Genomic DNA, 21120 nt, shown 5'->3' on the forward strand with positions numbered 1-21120 from the left:
ATACATAATAATAAACGGCATAATCTTACATCAACTTTTTAGAAACATCAGGAATTATCGAGTCTTCAGAAAATCACAAGACAATTTTTCCATTGACACTACCATTCAAACGTAACCATAGACAATGCCGAATAAGTAAGGCGGTTAATATCTTTCCTGTCTTATTCTAATTAATGGTGCAACTGTCCCAGGACCCGAGTATCGGTTTCTACCGTTCGTTCACGCCTGGCTACAGCAACAGTGAGATCATTATAGACCTGGTGGGCGAGTCGGTGCCGTGTCAGTGTAACGGCAGGTCACAGGTCTGCGACCCCGACACCGGACACTGTCAGGTGAGCGAACTGCGACCCCGACACCGGGCACTGCCAGGTGAGTGAAATATGACCCAGACACCGGACACTGTCTGGTGAACGAACTGCGACCCCGACACCGGACACTGTCAGGTGAGCGAACTGCGACCCCGACACCGGACACTGTCAGGTGAGCGAACTGCGACCCCGACACCGGCCACTGTCAGGTGAGCGAACTGCGACCCCGACACCGGGCACTGTCAGGTGAGATATTGTGTGACCCCGAGTACCGTAGGGTAGTTCGTATAATAAAATTTTATCAATCATGTCTTCTGAGATCCACCCTGATGCTATTAAAAAAGCAGTGTTACATATAAAGTACAAACGTGTAAATCTACAGTTTTTCCGATAAAATGTTAAAACTTTTCCGATGTACCCTTATTATCTCAAGCTGCGACAGTGGATCGAGCATGCACGTTTGTCCGTATCACATCAGTACAGTGAAACAGACCTGTTTATTACCAGCTAACCGTACCTCTACCCTTTCTACCCACAGAACTGCACGGACAACACCTCCGGCCAGCACTGTGACGTGTGCGCTCGCGGTTACTACGGTAACCCGTCCGAAGGTCCGTGTCTGCCGTGTCTGTGTCCGACCGCCCAGCTGTCCAACGCGGAGACGTGCTTCTCAAACTACCAGGGCGGCTTCCGCTGCCAGTGTGACCCCGGATACACGGGAGAGAGATGTGACCAGTGAGTGGGAGAGGGAGGAGGGGAGGAGTGGGAGAGGGTGGGAGGGAGGGAGTAAGAACTAGAGCTATTGAATGAATGAATGAATGAATGAATGAATGAATGAATGAATAATCCAGTGACAGTTTTTTCTGCACATACAAAATAAAATATTGGAGATGAACTGCAGCCTCTATACATGAATCTACATTCTACAGCATATTAGAAAATATTATGTGCGCTGGTGTGAAGAAGTGTAACAGCTCTCTGCCGTTTCCCGTTCAGGTGCGCGTTCGGGTACTACGGCTCGGCTCTGGAGCCGGGGATCGGGTGCAGGGCGTGCGCCTGTGACCCGGTGGGCAGCATTGGTAACACGTGTGACGCTGTCACCGGCCAGTGTCCCTGTCGGACCGGCGTGGTCGGGAGGGACTGCACCCGCTGCGCCCCCCGGCACATCGTCACCGAACGAGGATGTGAAGGTGAGACGATGCAGAGCTGTTGAAATGTGATGTATATGTCAGTGAGAGGGACTGTAAAGTATTGGAAGTCTCCTGGCCTCTGTGAGAGGTGGGGACTGTTGTACCTGAAAGACCAGTGTTTTGTTATCAATAAAATGCTATTTAAGCCACTTATTTATCATCAGGTCTAAAATCCACCCAGCCATCCATTCCACGGCAACGGCACTCGTATCAATGACTGACGAAATTTTGAAAGGTATGGACAATTCGGAAATTTCATTGCTAGCTCTTTTAGATTTAACCCTATTCCTGGCGGGGGGGGGGGCCTCAGGAGCCCCCCCCCCCTGAGGTTTTTTGGTTCTTTCTCCCAAACGCGTTGAGCTAGGAAGCTCAAATTTTCTGACTTTTCCTAAAAGGCTTCTACGCAACATGTCTGAAAATTTTGAGTTGATCTGACCTCAGGTCAGGTCACCAGAGGCGGTTTGGTGACCCTACCTCAGAAAAGTTTGCAATCACGCCAGAGCTAGAGTTTTTGACCGATCAATTTCTTCTCTTCAGGCTTTAGTTAGGGTACCAGTATGTGCAATTTGTATATCTCGGAATTTTGATATCGGTGACCTAAGGTCAGGTCAGTTTCGCGACCTCCCCATTATAAGTCAATGGGGGAAAAATCAACTCCCTGTTTTTACCACTAAAACGGGTCGGAATGGCCCCATATACCATACATGACTTCATATACGATCAACCTTCACTACCTTGAGGTCTGTTTTGCTGTTGGGCAGCTGTGAGGTCATGTGACGTCATCAAAGGTCACCAAAGGTTTTTGGCCAATAACTCCGTACAGGAACAAGATACAGACGCGTGGATGGTCTCATTGTGTTCAGCTCGTCAAGACGCATCGAATGATATACATGATGACCTCGAGGTCACGTGACCTGAGGTCAACCTTTGACCTTGACCTTTCGAGGTCAACATATATATCATTCGATGCGGATTGACGAGAGGATCACGATGATGCCCTTAGTTTGTTCCTATCTTGACTAATTCGAAAGTTATTCGAGATAAACTCTCTCCATATCTAGCGCCGCCATTTTGACTTTTTCGACCCCTGTGACGTCATCTTTGACCTGACCTGAAAATGACCTTAGTAAAAATTGTAGATCTTGGCCGTGCGTATCCGATGCCGTTTACCGCTTGTCGCTATCTTACTTCGTTCTCGAGATCTCAGGGGGGGGCCGAATCGGCCCCCCCCCCCGCCAGTTTCTTGTCCCGGCGGAGCCCGCCAGGAATAGGGTTAAGTCGGTGTTTTGATGTGGTCGATCATAGTACTATTCTTGAAAAATTGAGTCTCTTACAGATTAGGACAGGGTGGTTCAAGAGCTACCTCGAGGGACATACTCAGAGGGTAAGGATCGGCGACGAATTATCAGAACCCTTACCGATATCGGTGGGATGCTTCCAGGGCTCAACGTTAGGAAGTTTATTGTTTAATATTCTAAGCAATGACATCGCATGTCACATTCCGTCCTCTGTGAACGGTTTCCGAGTAACTTTAATCAGGTATGCGGATGATACTCAGCTAGCACTGACCGGGTCGAGACACAAAATTCGGGATATGCAGTGTGCTATGGAAGACGTTTTAGGTATCTCAAGTAACTGGTTTATGCAAAACGGTATGATGGTTAATCCAAGTAAAACGGAACTGATGGTTTTCGGTGACAGACGGCAATTAGTCCAGTTAGATGAAGTTCCAAAAGTGTCATTCATGGGTGAAGTGGTGATGTCTACCGAGAGCGTGAGGAACTTAGGTGTGATAATGGACCCAAACCTGTCATGGGAGCGCCACGTGCAACATGTTGTTAACAAATGTTTTGGCATTCTCATTGGAATCTCGCACGTTAAACATACTCTACCGGCTTCTGTTCTACCTCGTATCGTCGATTCTCTTGTACTTTCTCACATTCGATACTGTGCGCAGGTGTATGGTAGCTGTGGCAAAAATGTACTGACCGAACTACAAAAAATAGTCAACTTCGCAGCACGAGTTATTTCCGGTCGACGGAAATACGACCATGTTTCGGATGTCATTTCAGACTTAGGTTGGCTCACTGTTCCAAAGCTAGTTGACTATTTTGACATATGCATGATTCATAAAATTTTATCGCTGGACGTACCAATAGGATTGCGTGAAGCACTGTTGTTTAATCATGAATCAATCTCTCGAAGAACACGGCAGTCGGATCATATTTCAACCACTCGCCCCCGCAACAACCATGGAAAACGTACATTCATCTATCGTGCATCCAAATTGTATAACACATTCGCCATAGATCATCATGTGAACCACCTTAGCATGACTTCTTTTAAGCGCCACATTCGCAAAATGTTGGCTGATGCATCGTGATTTTTTTTCGTGACTAGTTAGTTTATTTTAAGTGTCCGCGATTTTGTTCTCATAAAGATGTGTGTGTGTTTTTATAACTTTTTTATACCGTGCGGTGTTACATTGTATGACGAGGGTATTGGAATAGCCCATTTTGTGTGGAAATACCTGATGATGTGAAATAAATAAAAAATAAATAAACATTCATTAGCCTATTAGCTATCAAACGGTCCTCAACATCGTTTTTCCTCTAGCGTGTCATGACAGTCATATGACCCTCTCGCTCCATGTCTCTCGCAACATTCAACATTCTATGTGATGTTGAAAGATTAGGAGGGCGTCCTAATCTTTATTTTGTTCTCCCTTTCAGCATGCCAGGACGGCTGCGTGGAGCTCCTGTTCGAGAGCCTCGACTCCCTGTCGGCCATGGCGTCTGCTGTAAACCTGACCGGCGCCGGCGGCGCGCCGTGGAGACGTTACTACCAGTTCTCCAACACCACCGAGACGGTGCGGGAGGAGGTGCAGCAGTATCAGGAGAGCCAGCTCACACTCCGGGCCATGTACGAGACGCTGGAGCTCGACAAGTACGCCACCACCATACTCATTCAGGTCAGTTGAAGGAGCAACGAGGATAACAAGAGAGACCGAAGGGGGTCAGGAGGCGTTTGAGATGGGTTGGATTTGGAAACATGTCTTGTATTACGTTTTCCGTATGTCTTTTGCCTCCAAAGATTTCATGAGCTTATATGGCGATCACTTGTGGATGAGAGCAGCGTAATGCCATTGTGAAGAAAGCACTTCCTTAGCCCAGACATCTTTTTTGAGACATGCCTTTCTCGTTTTGCAGGCGGAGGATCAGCTGAACGCCCTGTCACCCAAAATGGACGATGTCAGGCAGTTCCGCAACGAGATTGAAGAGATTTACCAGGAGGTCAAAAATACCCAGTTTCAGGCTGAAGGTAAGGGATGTGGTAGATCTACGCTGTTTCATAATTAGCGTTCTAGTTTTGACAAGTAAGTTGACATATTTTCTCCTTTGAAGTGACGCCAGCTTTGGAGCGTCTGAAAGATACCCCGGCAATCGTAAAACGCCTTGCGACACCACTCGGTATTCTACGGAAATGCGATATGTTTAATTCCTTGCTAACTGCATTAATGCATTATTCGAGCTGAATTGGTTGGTTCTGATCATCTTTGGCTCATCCCTCCCTTCTTTCCACCACAGACACGGTGGCCAAACTCCGTAACTACGCCATCGGTGAGACCTCCTCGGCGGGCGTCCAGGACGCGCTGCTCGAGGCTGAGGCGCTCCTGGCCAGGATGCAGGCCGTCCGGCTGGAGCCCGCCATGGCTGCTGCTGAGGCCGAGCTGCTGAGCGCCGCCACCCTGCTGAGCCGGCTGAGAGACATGCTGAGCAGCAGCCCCGGACGGCTGAATGACACCCGGGAGCGGCTGGAGCGGCTGAGTGAGCGGCTGGATGAGATGACCCGACTGGTGGCTGACGGAGTTCGACAGCCGATAGCTGAGGTACGCTTCGGGGCGTGCGGGAATGGGTGGTGTGGTGGGAGACGGTGGACCAAGTCCTGGGGTAGTGTTTCCTCTGCTAATTTCCCAGGCACTTAGCATTCTTTAGATCATAAGTTATGTAACCGTCTAAAATTGCTGAAAGTTTTAAACGGAAACACCAGCTGGTAGAGATATTATGAATGTATCAACCATCTGACCGCGTTTCCTTCCATTCCGCAGCTGGGGCTGCTTCTGCCGGCGCTGCAGGAGCGTCTGACGGCGCTCAGAGACGACCAGCAGGCGGTCAAGGACCTGGGTAACATGTGTGACGGCACGCTGACCAACACGTCCAGCCTGCTGGCGGAGACCCGCCTGCTCTATGACGCCGCTAAGGGAGACCTCGTCGTGAGTCTGGGATAGGAGCTGAATGACGGAAATGAGATATCGAAACGTAACAAAGGGAGGAGGGATAAAAACTGATTTTGTCATTAAAATGACACGGTTATTTACACACATCAAGCTGATTTATAGCATGATTTTCTAGCTAATGATGCCAGCTAATCGCCATCTTTTAAATTCATTCATTTTGCGTATTTTGAAGGTGTTGTCGTCCATACAAACAGTTCAGAATTAATAATTTCTCGGCTATCACCCACCTAACCTCCCCTTCTCCACCCCCTCAGGACCTCCGAGACCGTCAGCTGGAGGTGGAGCGCGCCGAGGAGCGGCTGCGGCGGCGAACAGACAGTTTCAGTGAACTCAGTGAAGACTACCGTATCCGATACGTGCTGCCGGCTCAGGTGCACGCCGCCACGCTGACAGCCCAGGCCGAGCGGCTGGAGGGGTGAGTGAGACGGAACGGCACGGTGCGGAACCGGGAGTGGAACATAGGCACTGGATGGTAAAACGGATCGAGGAATGGCGGCGTACACGGGAATAATGACGGAACCGTTATTTTGTCCGCTAACGCCACTTATCATCTGTTGGTAACTAATGCAGTTACCGCTTGTTATCATCTATTGGTAAAACAGTTATTCAATATTCGTTTTTTTGTTTGTTTTGTTTTGTTGGGTTAGGCCTTTTCGGTCTGACAAGACCATTGCAGAGCCGGAAGGATGATAGGAATTAGGGGGAGACATTGGTCTGGGCAGGCACCCTAGTGAGTCGCCGGGGCTGAGCCCGTCCAGAGGACAGGCCACCCAGCCCCAAGGCACTCACTGCACCCGGCTACGGGGTGCGCTCCCTCAGGAGCAGCGGTGCCGTTCCAAGGGAGCAGCCCGCATGAGATAAAGTTGCCTGTCCAGCCCGGAGGGGGGTTGCGGCGTGGAGGAGAAGGATTTCAGTATCCTGAGGATAGAAGCACGGAACGGTGTTCAATATTCGTTACATTTCCTATTTTTGTGGCGAGGATCGTCCGTTCCTAATTGGAGTCGTGCGGTGCAGCATGCATCCGGGGGTACCACTCCCGCCATCTATTGGGAAAGAAAGACACCACGCGGCACAGCATCATTCAGGCGCAACAGGGCCCGCCATCTATTGGGAATTGTACGCACCACGCGGCACAGCCTACCTTCAGGCGCAACCCTACCGCCATCTATGGAGCAATAACCACACCATGCGGCACAGCATCATTCAGGCGTAACTACTACCGCCATCTAATAGGAATTACACGAACCATGCGGCACAGTATCACTCAGGCGCCAAGTGCTCCCGCCATCTATTGATGATTATACGCACCATGCGGCGCAGCATCATTCAGGCGTCACTACTAGTGCCATCTATCGGCCGTAATCTAAGCTATTATGCTGTTTCTAACCACGACCCGTTTTTCCCGTGGCCAGTTCGTTCCAGGCGACCCGCCAGGAAGCGGACCTTTCACTGCAGGCTGCCGAGGCCTATCAGAAGATCGTGGACGCGCTCAACTCTGCCCGTCAGGCAGCGGAGGATGCCAGCGCCGCTGGCCAGAGGGCTTACGAACAGGTGGGTTTCACACTGTGCTACTGCTAATATCAGACGGCAAAACTCACACAGGCTATGAAAATATAGCTGGTCTTTGTATTTGCTTGTTTCCTAGCGATGTTTTGTTTTGCTATCGATATCATTGCGCTTGCTGTTAAATGTTTAAGAGTTTTGCAGCTTGTTTTATCTATGGTTTAGAGCAGTATCTACAACTGATTTGTTCATCTTCTCGCTCGGCTATCAGGCATATCCCAGAGACACGGACTCCCTAGTCTCTCTGGGGACCCAGGCGAAAACGAAGTCTGAGGTGCTCTTCGAACAGGCAGAAGACCTCCGACATCAGGTGGGCTTCCCTGGCTCTCATCTTGACGTGATTGGTCCGACAACTTTAACTGCAATGAGACTGTCTCCAGCTTGCATTGCTCCACGAACTGCTATTGACGAAAATGTTTTTTGTGTTCGTCATCATTCATCAATATTTCCCAAAAATAATAATTTCGACATTTATCAAGCCGTAGATCTTCCGTGATCACAGCCGCCTCCCATTTCACCAGGTGGTGGTTTTATCTGGCAAGATGGCAGCCAGCCGCGCCGGCATTGACATCATCAATGGAACTCTGCTGGCCACGCGAGAACAGAACGAGGAGATTCGAACCCAGCTGGCGCTCAACAACGTGGATGGTGGGCGTTTAAAATGTTTTTTTTTTGTGCCTACATGGGTAAACTATCTTGTTGGCAAAGGGTTTTTTATTATTTTTAGATTTCGAGATTCCTCTCTCCTACCCGCCCTCTCTGCCTCTTCTCTCCCCCTTCTCGTACCCCACTAACTCGTACACCCTCCACCCCTCCCACAGAGCTGGCCACCTCGGCCGGCGCCGCCTCTGCGGACGCCATGGCCGTCCTCAGCGCCGTCTCAAAGGTGGACGAGCGGACCCAGAGGATCGAGGACAACATTGACACCGTGCTCCGACCCGGCATGGAGCTGGTACAGGGCGGCGGCGCAGAGAGCATGGGCAACTTCAGCGCCATGCGTGAGTGGAGGCTGGGAGAGGCGGCGTATGGGGCCAGTGAATAGACATTTCAACTCGGAGAAGCGTTCAATCACCAGTCCTCAAAAGAGGGCTGGTGTTACCCCGAATCCCGATACGACAGAAAAGGCAAAGTTTCACTCGTGTTATGGATATTGTTATTTGAAATGGTTCCAGAGGTAATGGTATAGTTTGTGTTTCATTACTCACTTCTGTGATATTCAATTTCGAGTAGCAATTTCCCTCGCCTAATAAATCACCTTGTTATCTATGCCTTAACCCATGCTAATTCACTCAGCTGCCCGTATAACGTTGCCATACAATCGGCGGACAATGTATAAATGCACCACAGTATCACCATAGTCACCAGTCACCGCGGTCACCCCCCCCCCCTTCCCCGCAGTGTCCGCGGCCCGTCTGAGTATCACCGAGGCCGACATACGCGCCATGGAAGTGGAGGATCAGGTGGACGAACTCCGCGAGATGAGCGACAACGTCGGACTGAAGCTGCGCCAGCTCAAAAACAAAATACTGAAAGCGCGCCAGGCGGCGACCAATGTGAGTGGTTCTGAGCGGTAAGGAGTGTTTTACCTGTAAACGAATGATTCCGTTTCCAGAGCAATTCACCGGTGCTCTTGAGGTATGAAGATTGGAGTTGCCTTTAGTTTAGATTCCGTCGAATATTTTTTCAACATTACTTAATCCTTGCCGGCGCTTTGCTTCTTATTTATCACATTTGGCACTTTCTGTGTCACGGAAAATCGAGTCAACCCGTTTTCTTGGCGCTTTCTTCCGTTATTCGTCGTAAGATATATGCTTCCCGTAACGCAGCTGTTTAATTTATATCAGTAACTACACCAGTCTACAGGCTGGGCCTAGTCGCGTCGCCACCCCCTGACCCCCACTCTGATCCCTCCGCTCAGATCCGGGTCTCACTGACGGAGCGCGGAGCGCCGGAGGGCCTGTGCAGCCGCACCTACCAGGCGCCGCAGCTGCAGCCCAGCACCGCCTCCTCTGTGAGGCTCAACTACGCCATCTCGGACCCCAAGACGCGGGACGCCCTACTGCTCTACCTGCCGTCAAAGACTGAGGTCAGGATGGCGGCTGGGTGGAAATGCAGATAGTGGTTCACAATCTATGTGAATACGTTGAGTAAATGCGTAGATGGAACAGACCAAAAGGATGTTTTCGGAAGGAATGCTGGCAGCCGGACAGTTATTCTTCTCTGTGTTTATAGGGTTTGTTTAAAATAGATTGTTTTCATAAAAAGTTATCAAGAAAACGTCACAGATTTACTGGAAAGAAACGCCTCTGTTTATAGCATGTTGACTTGTTTCACGCACCTGACCTTAAACCTGCGACCCTGCCATGTTTACGAGTCCAAATTTCACGGTTCTAAATTAATTTCAGAGCGACTTCATGGCTCTGGAGATGGTCAACCGTCGGATCCGCTTCATGTGGAACAACGGCGGCCAGACTCGGATGGTGGAGCACCCGCGGCGGCTCAAGACCAACAGCGAGCAGCTGATGAAGGACCAGCACTGGTACATCATCGACGCAGAGAGGTGCGTGAATCGGTCAAATTCAGCCAGGCTGGTCGAATATTGCTGAGCAGCTTAAAGAAAGTTTTGATAGGGAAACGGTAAAATAATGCTGATTTAGTTTGACAACATTGCTCGAATAAATAATGTTCTGACACGAACTGACAGAGCCACAGCTACCACTCATAGCTACTACCGTTCCACCGAAACTTTTCTGGGCCATTCTGCCTTCCCAAACAGGATCGGCAACCTATAGGCAGCTGTCAATCAGGTGGCCTGCCTCACCTAACCCTATCCGACCCATTCTCCCCACGCAGGATCGGCAGCCTGGGCCGGCTCTCTGTTCGTCCGGCGGCCGGCGACCGCGGCAATCTGCCCGATACGGTGTCCAACTCGACCAGTGACGGTCTGTCCATCATGGACCTGACGTCGTCAGACCGGGTGTACGTGGGTCTGCCGTCCGACGGGCCTGACGTCGGCACCACCACGCGACGGTGAGCGGAGGCCGGGGGAGGCGGGGAGGGGTGGAATGTTTTGTGACTGGGTTTTGGATGATATGGAGGTGCCTTGGTTCCTATGATAGCCAACGAACTGAGGCATATTCTGTTCCTAGCCCCTTTTCTTTCCCCGGCTTTCTTTCTTCTTCCTCCTGACACCCTGACGCCCCATGTTTTCCGCCAGATTCGCCGGCTGTCTGTACGAGGCCACTGTGAACGGTCATCCACTGGGACTGTGGAACTTTGCCCACAACGAGGGATGCGGCGCCTGCCGCGCCGGGCCCAGGTCAGTTTTTCGGGATTGACAAAACATGTTTTGTTATCGTATCACAAGTGTAAAAATATATGATGGGCATTTTGTCACCTAGTAGTTGTAATAAATATTTGTCATACTTTTATAAATTTAACCACGACTCACTAATCGGCGGGCAAGTGTTATTACGTCATCGCACATAAGACTCACTATTCTCTCACCCCTCCCTCCTACCCTTCCAATACAGCTCGGACGGCATCCTGGCCAGCTCGTCGTGGTACAGCTTCAGCGGCAGCGGCTACGCCGAGCTGCCCGCGCTGAACCCCACCGGGCGCGTTCAAAACATGCTCTACTCGGTGGTACTCAACGTCAAAACGTTCGACGAGGACGCCCTGCTGTTTTTGGCCGTCAATGAGGAGAAGGTAACGGGACGAGGAGATTGTTCACGGAGGAGGAGACGTTCAAAGTTGCGACTTTTCTTCAAGTAGACACCTCGTGTGGTTGATGCTAATCTGTTATGGGTAAATTTTCGTAGTGTTTTATCACACATGCGCTTCTAGTAAAACACCTTTCTCTCCTCTAAAAAATGTCACGATTTTAATTGCAACAGGATGAAGGCATTTTGCGATTCTTTGATATGTTGTGTTCGGAACAGGTATCATTGCCAAAATGTGTAACTGATTGTGAACAACATTTAAAACCACATCTTCTCACACCTATTCGCGTCCGTCCACAGGACCAGTTTTTCAGTATCGAGCTGCGTGACGGACAGATCGTGACGCGTGTCGGCTTCAACAAGAGCGACATCCTGGTGGTGACGTCCAACGGGCGCTACAACACCGGCGAAAGGACCACCATTGAGGCCACCAAGTCAGGCGGAGACGGTGAGGGGCGGGGAGACACGTACAGGAAGCAGAGGCTTAGTCAGCTGTCTCAGTGGGGCGGTGTGAGGAAAGGGCTTAGCAAGGTGTTTGGTAAAGTCATATCGAGAATGTCCTGTTGGCTTTGTGCATTGCAGACTGGTGATGAGGCTTGCTCTTTGTGGTATTTATGAATAAGTAACTTGTCACTCATCTTGAATTTGCATGAACGCAATCATTTTGCTCATACATCTGGTCGCATGACGATGTAAGCTCAGAAACTTGACACTGCTAATCAGAACTCAGAGCTCTCTAACCCATCCCCTCCCCCTCGCCCCCCTCAGTCGGTCTGAAGATCAACAACGGCGAGGAGTTCAAGGAGGGCACCTTCCACCCGGAGTCGTCTGGCCGCTCGCGCTACCGCCGCCCGCGCTACCAGCTCAGCCTGGACTCCTCCCGGCTGTATTTCGGCGGCGTGCCGCCCGACTTTGACCGCGCCCGCTGGCCCGATGTGACGTTCGTGCCGCTACTGGGCTGCGTGGAGGATCTGCAGGTCGGGCAGACGGCCCAGAACCCGCTGGTCGGCAACTCGACCGGAGTGGCGCGCGAGTGTGGACGACAGGTGAGAAAAGGAGTGAGGAGGGAGCGCATGGGTGGTGCAGGTGTGAGGATGATAAGTTAGACGGGAGTATGGCAGTCAAGGGAGCTGGAAAGTGGGTGCGAATATGGTAGCATGTAGAGGATGGGACCCGGTCAACTATTGTCTTTAACAGTCGGTGTGATATAGGTAATGAGGTCATTTTTCTTGACATTGCAGAACGTTCATGCATCACTTTTTGTCGGTTGGGTTTATGTGGTTTCCATTCGTGGCTGGGACATTTATTTATTAACTGGGACTATATCTAGCGACCAAAGTACACATACGCACCAGCCAATGCCGGGAGATGGTTCATTCCACGTGTCTCGCTTGCGTCTCACGCATTTCCCACGCATGTCCCACAGCTAATGAAGACGGCGGGCTTCCACGGCGAGGGGTACGTGGAGCTGAACTCACGCCGGCTAAGGAAAACTGCCACTCTGGGCTTCACGTTCAAAACGGCCGTACCCAACGGCCTGCTGATGCTGTCCACGTTCGCGACCAAGGTAAAAACAGACTGTAGTGGCTACCAAACTAAAATCGTAGCTGGTTGTTTGGGTACTTTAGAGGAAAGGCGCCTTGTGAGTTGTGGAGTGTTTTTACCGAGTGGAGTTTTACATTGGTGTGTCGTGTTTATGCTTCTTTTTATCTGCTCAAATAATATCATTACATTTTATCTGCTAGTTTTCCTGCGCATAATTCTTCCAGGTTTACACTTTTTACTAGCATAACGCAGAGCTGGATGGCTTGCTTTCAGTTTTTCAGTTACAACCATACTAATGAGGGACAACTTTTGAGAGCTACCGTTGATCTTTTTTGTACGATACCGAATAGCGCTTGCTCGATTTATTTTAGTAAAGAGTTCTTGCCTAGCCCTCTTCCTCTCACTTTAAAGCGCTGTTTGGTGGTAGTCCGCATGTTTCTTGCTTTGGTTTACTGGTGGAGCTTTGGTGTAGCTGTGATGTCCATTTGGTGATAACTGAGTTAAAATGGTGACGGTGTCGCACGATTTGGTGAAGGAGGATGAGAAGCAGCTGCCGGTGTCGGCGACTGACCAGGGCAGAGCACTGAGACAGAGAAGGGTGAGGGGCCTGAGCCCGGTACTGTTCATGTCTGCACTGAATGTTCTCATATATCGGCACTGGTCGACCCGTGGAACGAGGCACAGTTATGTGGAATGCCGAAAGTGGCACTGATGATGTTTTTGTGGCACCATTGTTAGCTGGAATAGGCTGCGTTCAGCTGCTGCCTGCGAGCTCTGCATCAAATATATATGCACAACGCACGATTATCCTCACATGCAAGATGACTAATCGCTATTGTGAATGCACCCACTCCTATAAACAACCTTCGTAATGACTGTCTTATGCATTTCCGTTTCGTGACTTGAGCCAAGTGTTATGTCCCATATTGCATGCATGTAACTACATACAAGCTCCCAGACCTTTCAATGCCGCGTATCCGTTTATATAATTTTGTCAATGCCTAATGTCGCACGTTAGGCATAACGAAGGGGATCGGGGAGTATGTACAGTCCACAGCAGAAGTAATGTGTGGTTTCAGTCATGGGTATGTTTTGCTTCTGAAGCTTAGGAACGATTAGCCAGACTACAATGAAACTTTGAATGTAGCTTACATGTATCGTCAATTCGTCACCCATGCAGCTGCAACTTTATCTATTGGCGTCTTCTTTTCAGTAACTCCGCTTTAAGAAATCGCCAGTCAAAGCCATCCGTTCAGATTGGTAAAACCACACATTACTTTAGCGGTGGACTGTACAATGTGCATTGTGCACAGGGACGACCACAGCACCATGTGGCCCAGAACAATGTTCACCCGTGTTGTGTGTAGTGCGCAGTTCGGCTTGAACATGCTTGATCGTCGATGTAATCATCGCATGTGTATGTGGCGTGAGATTAGGATAGGTAATGTGTCCAATTGGGCAAACCACGCGGAGGGGTAGAGCGATGTCATTTCAGCGATTCTTCCAGTTCTATAATGTAAAAGTTCCCAGCCATCAGCATGTTTTGATGGTTCAAATTTATTCATACGTCTTTTTTTGCTGCCAACTATACTTAAAATGAGAAACAGGTTTAAAAGATCGATGCCGTCAAATCGACACCCTTATCCAGATCCGAACCCCCGACCTCCGTGTAACTCCATCTCCCCGACAGGTGCCGGCCGAGAACCCACTCAACAACGAGTACTACATGCTGAGTCTGAGCGATGGGAAGCTGGAGCTGCGTGTGAACGGCGGCGGCGGCGAGGCGGTGCTCACCTCCAAACGGACCTTCCACGACGGCCGACCGCACACGGTCACCGTGCTCAAACAGCGCAGACAGTAAGTCAACGGGTCACGGAGCGGAGGGTGTCATGCTGAGAAGGAAGCAGGGTTGCGCTCTCATTTTTGGGCATAGGAGTTCGGTAACGATGTGGTTATGTTCATAAGTGACACGGCCTGTGCTGAGGTTTAGGACGTTTATCCAGAACATCGTCTTTGAGAACCCACCAACTCGTTTTCTCTTTGACCTGACCAGACCCGCCCCTGACCTGACCTGCCCCTCCCGTCAGACTGGAGATGCGTGTGTCGGATATCGTGGTGGCCACTGGTCAGCTCCCGCGCCGCTCCGGTACTGTCCAGGCGCCGGAGAGCGGCGGTCTGTTCCTGGGAGGGGTACCGCCGGAGCTCTCCTCAGCGCTCAGCACCCCCGCGCCGCCCGCATTCGACGGATGCATCTCGGACGTCATATTCGGAGACAGGTCGGTGTGGGATGGTGAATATTAGAAGAGAGTCAGGTGAAGCCAATAGGGGACCACAAAAGACTTCAATATAATTATCACGGTTTAGGATGTTTTTGTCATGTGTGACAACATCATAAGCTACGCCACATTATTTGCGTCATATTTGTGTCATTTTTCGATAAGTCTAGGAGAATCGTAGCATTGAAAACTGAAAACATGACAACTCTTGGCCCATGAACACGTGATGTCTATTATCATCCCGGTATGACCTAAGCGTCCGTCTATAATAATCCGATCTCTCATGCCGCTGTGATATCTGACATCGTATGACGCGCTGTGCCCCACCAGTCTGATGCAGTTTGACGCGCCGCTGCGTCACAAACGCGTCACTCTGGGCCGGTGTAATGGCGACCTGTTCCGGAGTAGGATGCTGCACGAAATGGCCAGTGAGCCGGAGCCGACCTCGTGCAACAAGCCCTCACAGGTCACACTGGAGGCCAGGTGGGACGCCGAAAATGGTGCTGGAGGGTAGAGTAGCTGGGGATTAACTATTATGATTCAGAGAATGGAACGATCGTTCTTCCGTAAGTCTTGCAGGAGTTCCAAACTCACACTTACTCTGACTAGTATACAAAACTGGTGTGAATCTTGCATGTGTTCCGTAATCCGTTGCTTGCTGCATCAATGTTCGGTAACACCTCTCTTCTTGTTTCACAGGGCCGTGAAGCTGGGAGACGATCCATTCAGCCACGTCTTTGTACCTGTTCAGAGGAAGAACCTCAGGCGGAACTTTAACATTACGCTCGATTTCCGGACGTTCTACCCTAACGGACTGCTGCTGCACACTGAGGTGGGTTTGGCAAGGCTTATCATGCCATCTAGATATGTTCTATACCCATTGATTTGGACGTCACTGCTAGGAGATTGAACGGCGATTAGGCTCCTTATTTGAGGCCAGTGTTTATGTCATACAGAGAACAACAGCCGTTTCGACGGGTGATCAGTACAATAAACAGTTATGCAATTAGGAATCTCTGCACCACTGACCTATCGACCTTCTCCGGACCTCCATATCTCCCTCTGACCCCCCTCCCCCGCCCCCCCCCCCACTTCCACCTTACAGAGTCCGTCTCGGAAGCGCAGCTCGTCTCTGACGCTGTGTCTGCAGGACGGCGCCGTGCACCTGACGGTGCGCCGTAAACGGCGGGCGGTGCAGCTCAGTGCCGGGGCGCGGCTCAACGACGGGCAGTGGCAGATGGTGAGAGCGGGAGAGGGGGCGGGATTTGGGATGGGATGGGATCGGATGAGATGGTGTAGGATGTTACAGAAGGAGGAATAAGACAGAAATACGCATTACATGAAATGTAATAGAACTAATATGATATGACGTGACAGACGGCGAAGAACAGGATGCAGGAGGATGGAAGAAGATAGAATGGTTCATGGCTAAACCCGGATGGAAAAAGGAAGAATCTCTGCGATTGTTATCGGTGGATGCAGGATCTCATTCTCTGATGTTACGACACCCTCTCAGCTGCTTAAAATAGCGTAGTGAACTGGATGAATGCTACGTTTTAGCCTGTTTATCGCTCAGATAATCGTGGTTACTGTTTTAAATCATATTCGCCTTTATCTTCCTGTAATCGGAATAGGAGGCACAATGTCTGAAGGGTCATTTACCTTTTATGTAATACGACATATTATATAACTAAATACGTTACATGATGTTACAAAAACAGCACATCTATTGTCATCACAATATTATTATCAATTCTAAGTGTGCTATCCTCATCCTCATTCCTGTTCATATTTAAATTCCTAGCCTAAACAACTTTTTTTTGCTGACACATGCAGGTCTGTGTTTCCTTCCTAAAGCCTTTGCACCGCCATGCTTAACAATAACCCCTACCTCGTCTCTCAGGTGACCCTCGTCAAGGCGAAGCGCAAGTACACGCTGCTGGTGGGCGGGGCGTCTCCGGCTAGTAGGCGTGGTCCGCACTCTATCCGTGTGGGGCGCGCCCTCTACGTCGGCGGGGTGCCGCCCCAGGGTATCGAACTGCGGGGTCAGGACAGCGACTCGCGGATACCCGGGCACAAGAAACTGGAGATGCTGGTGAGTGTTTGTTGTTTGCATGATTTTATTAGGTATTCATTAGTGTGTGTGTGTGGAGGAGGGGTTGCTATTGGGAGCCCTAGATGTAATGGCGGAGGGGCCTGTTGTCGATACATGCCGCGAAAATGGAATTTTACCGGACTATCAGCTATTCATATGTCAAGGTCATAATGTCACTGCAAAGTGTTGTTTACCACCCGCTTGGGACAAAGAGCTCAAAATGGAGTAGCTGCCATGTGGAAATTGCACCAGAGGAGCCAATGGCCTTCAAGTCACTAGCGTCAAATGTCATGTATCAACCGTTAACCACAGCGGCATCTGTCCCGCAGAAAACTGAGGGCTTCAAGGGCTGTATGAAACAGCTGGGTATCAACGGCCGCGTGCGTGACCTGCCCTCGGGAAACAACATCATCCACCGGGTGGGCCAGTGCATGGCCAGGGTCGAGCTGGGCACCTTCTTCGCAGGAGACGCGTTCGCCAAGTATGGTGAGTCGCAACGCAACGACGTGATGAAAACGGAATATTGGCAAAACAGCAACAGTATACCAAATGTCGAGCTGTTACGAGTTTTGATAGTTTTACAGCCAAATAAAATTGCGCTCAAAGACCTTAGAATGTAAAAAAAAAATGAAAATGGAAGAAGTCAGATAGATACAGATTGCAGGTGTCTATATTTTACCCAATAAATTTGGTCACACTTTGTTCATGTCACCTCATCTGTATTCCTAATTTCCTTCCATGCTGCAGCCGATGCAGTCAAGCTAGGCGACAAGTTCGACCTCAGGCTCGACTTCAGGACCAGCCGGCTGAATGGCGTGCTCGTCAACCTGCTCAACGACAACGGCAGGGCCATGCTCTCACTGGAGCTGCGTGACGGTGACGTAAGCATCCGGGGCACCGTTAGGAGCCTGCATATGTAGAGCTATAGTTGAGCGGCTATACTGAGGGCTAAAGGTGGGGTAGTTATTCAGGAATACTGCGTGCATGCTCTGGATTCCGTTTTTCTCTCCCTTACTAGGCGTTAAGAGTAGATAGGACATAAAGCTCAATATGTGGTAGGAGTTCTACCAATTCTTCATGCTCTTTGCGATATTGCCGAGTTCCCAAAATGTAGCGTGTTTCCTTTTTCTACCGCCAGGTGGTGTTCACCGTCGATAACAGCGCCGGCCAGCCTATCGAGGCCCGTCAGTCGTTCCCCGCTAAATACCTCGCCTGTAACAACCGGTGGCACACCGTCCGGGCCACCTACGGCAAAGACCAGGTAAGGACGAAAGAAGGGTGCGAGATGATCACTTCTACACTTGTTGGGTCGGGGCGTATAGTCTTTCGGGCCAGCATACAGGAGTAGGTATCCTATCGCTTACGTTCTTGATTAATCCCACTTGCGTATTCTGCCACGACCAAGGTTCCTTAAAACGTCATGAACGCGTCAAGGCCCCCTTTCGTGGTTACGCTCTCTCGTTTTCCTACCAGACCCGTCTGCTGCCGTGGCCATCGCCGTATCATGTTTCAACTATGTCCCGTGACACCCAAGGCCGGCTATCTCGGAAAATTGTGGGGAACGCGAGCAGAGCAGCGTCCTTGAGACGGCTCATCCCGCCGACTGGTTTTGTTTTTGTTATAGTCGTTAACTCGACAGAGAAAGTGGGCGCGGTGGGCTGTGAAGAATGCAGAGATCCACGGCGCAGTACGACTCGTACGACTCATGGGAAAATGATGCGAGGCCACCTGCACTGCACTGACTAGTGGTGCTCCGTTTCAGGCGATTCTGAAGGTGGACCAGTATCCGGAACGGTACGGAGTGTCCAGTGTCAGTCTGGCACGACCGCCGACCGCCGCCCTGCCGCTCTTCCTGGGCGGATTGCCAGGTCAGTATCGCGACTAAAACTAGCTCTCTGTCCAAAACTCATCGTCGTATGCAATTTGCGTGTGACAATGACAACATAAGTGTTTGTTTTTATTACCGGCGTGTATCGTTTATCGTCTATTCAGGAGAGAAGTTCGTGCTAGCTCAGCTGACGTCGACTGACATCAAGGTTCCGTCCTTTCTCAGATTCTGCACGAACATCTCTAACGCCACCGACGGACAACTTCAAGGGCTGCATCCGCAACATCGACATAAACGGCGCGCGGCGCGACTGGACAGACATGGCGGAGCTCAGCAACGTCCTGCTCAACTCTTGTCCCGTGCAGCGCTGAACAGTCGGCGCTGAGAGGCCAGAGCCGAGCGGCCAGCGCTGAGCGTCTGCCCGCAGTCTGGCAACTTGAGTCCGGACTGCCGTCTGCAGTCATTCCTATAGTTGACGCTATAGCCGGGTCTTGTCGCGCTATGTGTAAAATAGCTGCGCGAAACAACCGCCGGCAAGGGTTGTTAGAGTGTGAACAAATGTAAGTAAGAATTTTATTGAATGACTCGGATGAGATTAAGTATGTAAGAAGAGGGAGGTGACAACGAGGAGTTGAATTGCTTTATGTCTCGAGTGGATATTATTGTCTATTGATTGCCCGTTGTGGTAGGATAGTGATGTGACGATTTGTGCCTGAAAATTTGAAATGTTTTAATTACTAACAATTGATCGTGGATTTTATCGATCCTGGATATTTTCATGTCGAGGCATAACCTGGCCAAAATACCGCAGCATTTCCAGCATGCATATGGTCTCTTAGTGAGTTAGATCTGTTGATTCAAGGTCACGTTACCGCTTTAATGATGCATGGTTTGTGACGTCAAACAGTAATGCAAGCTCTCAAGTTATATTTCCTTGCACCAATGAAAACCGCGATTTATGTCTCATTTTTACTACTGATGCATGGCTTAAGTATACATATGATCACTGATGCATATGATATGGCGCCTATGATCATCGATTGTCGACCTGTTTAGAACCTGCATCCATATTCATGTGTGTGTGTTTGGGATTGCAGCTTCTTTGACAAGTGTAGCCGCCTGTTATTTAAGAATGCAGAGTTTGTGGCAGCTGACGCGACTTAATCTTATTCGACGACAGTCTTCCCGAGACGAGCGTGGTGTTTCGACGACAATAGAGCCATCTATTGATTTTTTCATATCCCATTATGCCTATGTTCATGTCGCACCACGCCCTTCCCTTGATGTGCTGCGTATTGTGTAACCAGTCCCTGCTACCATTCGGCATAAATGCGTGCTGTCAATGTATTTGTATGAGACATTGTTCTGCTTTTTTGATTCATATCTCATGACTCAAAAAACTGCTGAAGTATCGAGTGCTCGCATATTTTTAAGAAGTAATAATTGTAGCATCCAGGACACTGCCATTGTATCCAATAGATCATTTTCGTGATTCACTGTGCATTGACCACGTCATGTGCCTATTCAAATGACGAATATATTCGCCTGGATTTATTCGCATGCAATGGCTTTTTCGATCATCATGCGTCGAGATATTTACATAATACCGAATAGGTAATGAAGGGCGCTATTTCAGTTGTTTCAAAGATAGCTGACTCTCATAAATTTGTTGATGAAAGTAAACAATGAAAAGACATTTGTAACCAGCCTCTCTGGGATTAAAAAATCGAAAAATTGAAAGTAGATTAATTGCTGGCTTAATTCGTTTCGGCAGCATCGAGAGCGCATAGAAATGGACATCCCAGCCTCAAAACAACCTTCACACTTCGGCCCCCGCTGCAAGTCCGCTGGCTGAGATCTGCAACGCGACATTTCTCGTTTCATTCGGTACCTATCTGCCAGAGCTGACAAGCTGAACCGGCTGCACGCCCTTACAGCTGTGGTGCCCTCGGCTTTCAAACGTCATCTTGCCAGCATTTGGATAATCCGCTATTTCTGTTCCAAACTTGTCCCAATGTCCTTCAATCCAGCCAAGGACCAGATGAATTTGGAAGTTTAGACCGTAAGCGCGTGAGTCGGTCTGATGGTCTGACTTCAGATTTCCTTTTTCCTGGGTCGCAAAATGTGTTTGGATGATGATATACAGAGACGGAGTTCAGCTTTACACTGGAAGATCCAAATGCGCACTAATGTAAACGCGCTGCAGAACGCGTCACTGCAGTTTCGCAATTTTACATGTTCCAAAATGTCCCCATACTTCAGAGTTAGGGTTAAATGCCTTTTAGACGTCACGCCT

The 21120-nt window shown here is 49.7% G+C and overlaps 1 protein-coding gene across 1 annotated transcript in view; it reads left to right on the forward strand.

Annotated features, from left to right (window-relative positions):
* The window catches only part of LOC122385761 (laminin subunit alpha-1-like), a 60015-nt gene extending 39637 nt beyond the window's left edge, over positions 1-20378 (forward strand). Inside the window, exons 27-59 of the mRNA XM_043374247.1 lie at positions 192-332; positions 847-1043; positions 1305-1498; positions 4231-4469; positions 4708-4819; positions 5086-5387; positions 5607-5771; positions 6050-6210; positions 7208-7346; positions 7570-7668; positions 7880-8006; positions 8180-8356; positions 8757-8911; positions 9277-9444; positions 9764-9918; positions 10212-10388; positions 10576-10677; positions 10892-11066; positions 11381-11528; positions 11849-12126; positions 12507-12647; positions 13161-13223; positions 14316-14482; positions 14713-14901; positions 15232-15384; positions 15601-15733; positions 16007-16141; positions 16805-16996; positions 17326-17482; positions 17744-17877; positions 18135-18257; positions 18759-18864; positions 19050-20378. Of these exons, the coding sequence (XP_043230182.1) occupies positions 192-332; positions 847-1043; positions 1305-1498; positions 4231-4469; positions 4708-4819; positions 5086-5387; positions 5607-5771; positions 6050-6210; positions 7208-7346; positions 7570-7668; positions 7880-8006; positions 8180-8356; positions 8757-8911; positions 9277-9444; positions 9764-9918; positions 10212-10388; positions 10576-10677; positions 10892-11066; positions 11381-11528; positions 11849-12126; positions 12507-12647; positions 13161-13223; positions 14316-14482; positions 14713-14901; positions 15232-15384; positions 15601-15733; positions 16007-16141; positions 16805-16996; positions 17326-17482; positions 17744-17877; positions 18135-18257; positions 18759-18864; positions 19050-19195 (5250 nt within the window). The 3' untranslated portion in view covers positions 19196-20378. The remainder of the gene's footprint in view (positions 1-191; positions 333-846; positions 1044-1304; positions 1499-4230; positions 4470-4707; positions 4820-5085; positions 5388-5606; positions 5772-6049; positions 6211-7207; positions 7347-7569; positions 7669-7879; positions 8007-8179; positions 8357-8756; positions 8912-9276; positions 9445-9763; positions 9919-10211; positions 10389-10575; positions 10678-10891; positions 11067-11380; positions 11529-11848; positions 12127-12506; positions 12648-13160; positions 13224-14315; positions 14483-14712; positions 14902-15231; positions 15385-15600; positions 15734-16006; positions 16142-16804; positions 16997-17325; positions 17483-17743; positions 17878-18134; positions 18258-18758; positions 18865-19049) is intronic.
* Positions 20379-21120: the final 742 nt, after the last annotated feature.

Source organism: Amphibalanus amphitrite, unplaced genomic scaffold (assembly GCF_019059575.1).
Source record: "Amphibalanus amphitrite isolate SeventyFive unplaced genomic scaffold, NRLGWU_Aamphi_draft 000230F_arrow, whole genome shotgun sequence".
In the NCBI taxonomy this organism is placed as follows: domain Eukaryota; kingdom Metazoa; phylum Arthropoda; class Thecostraca; order Balanomorpha; family Balanidae; genus Amphibalanus; species Amphibalanus amphitrite.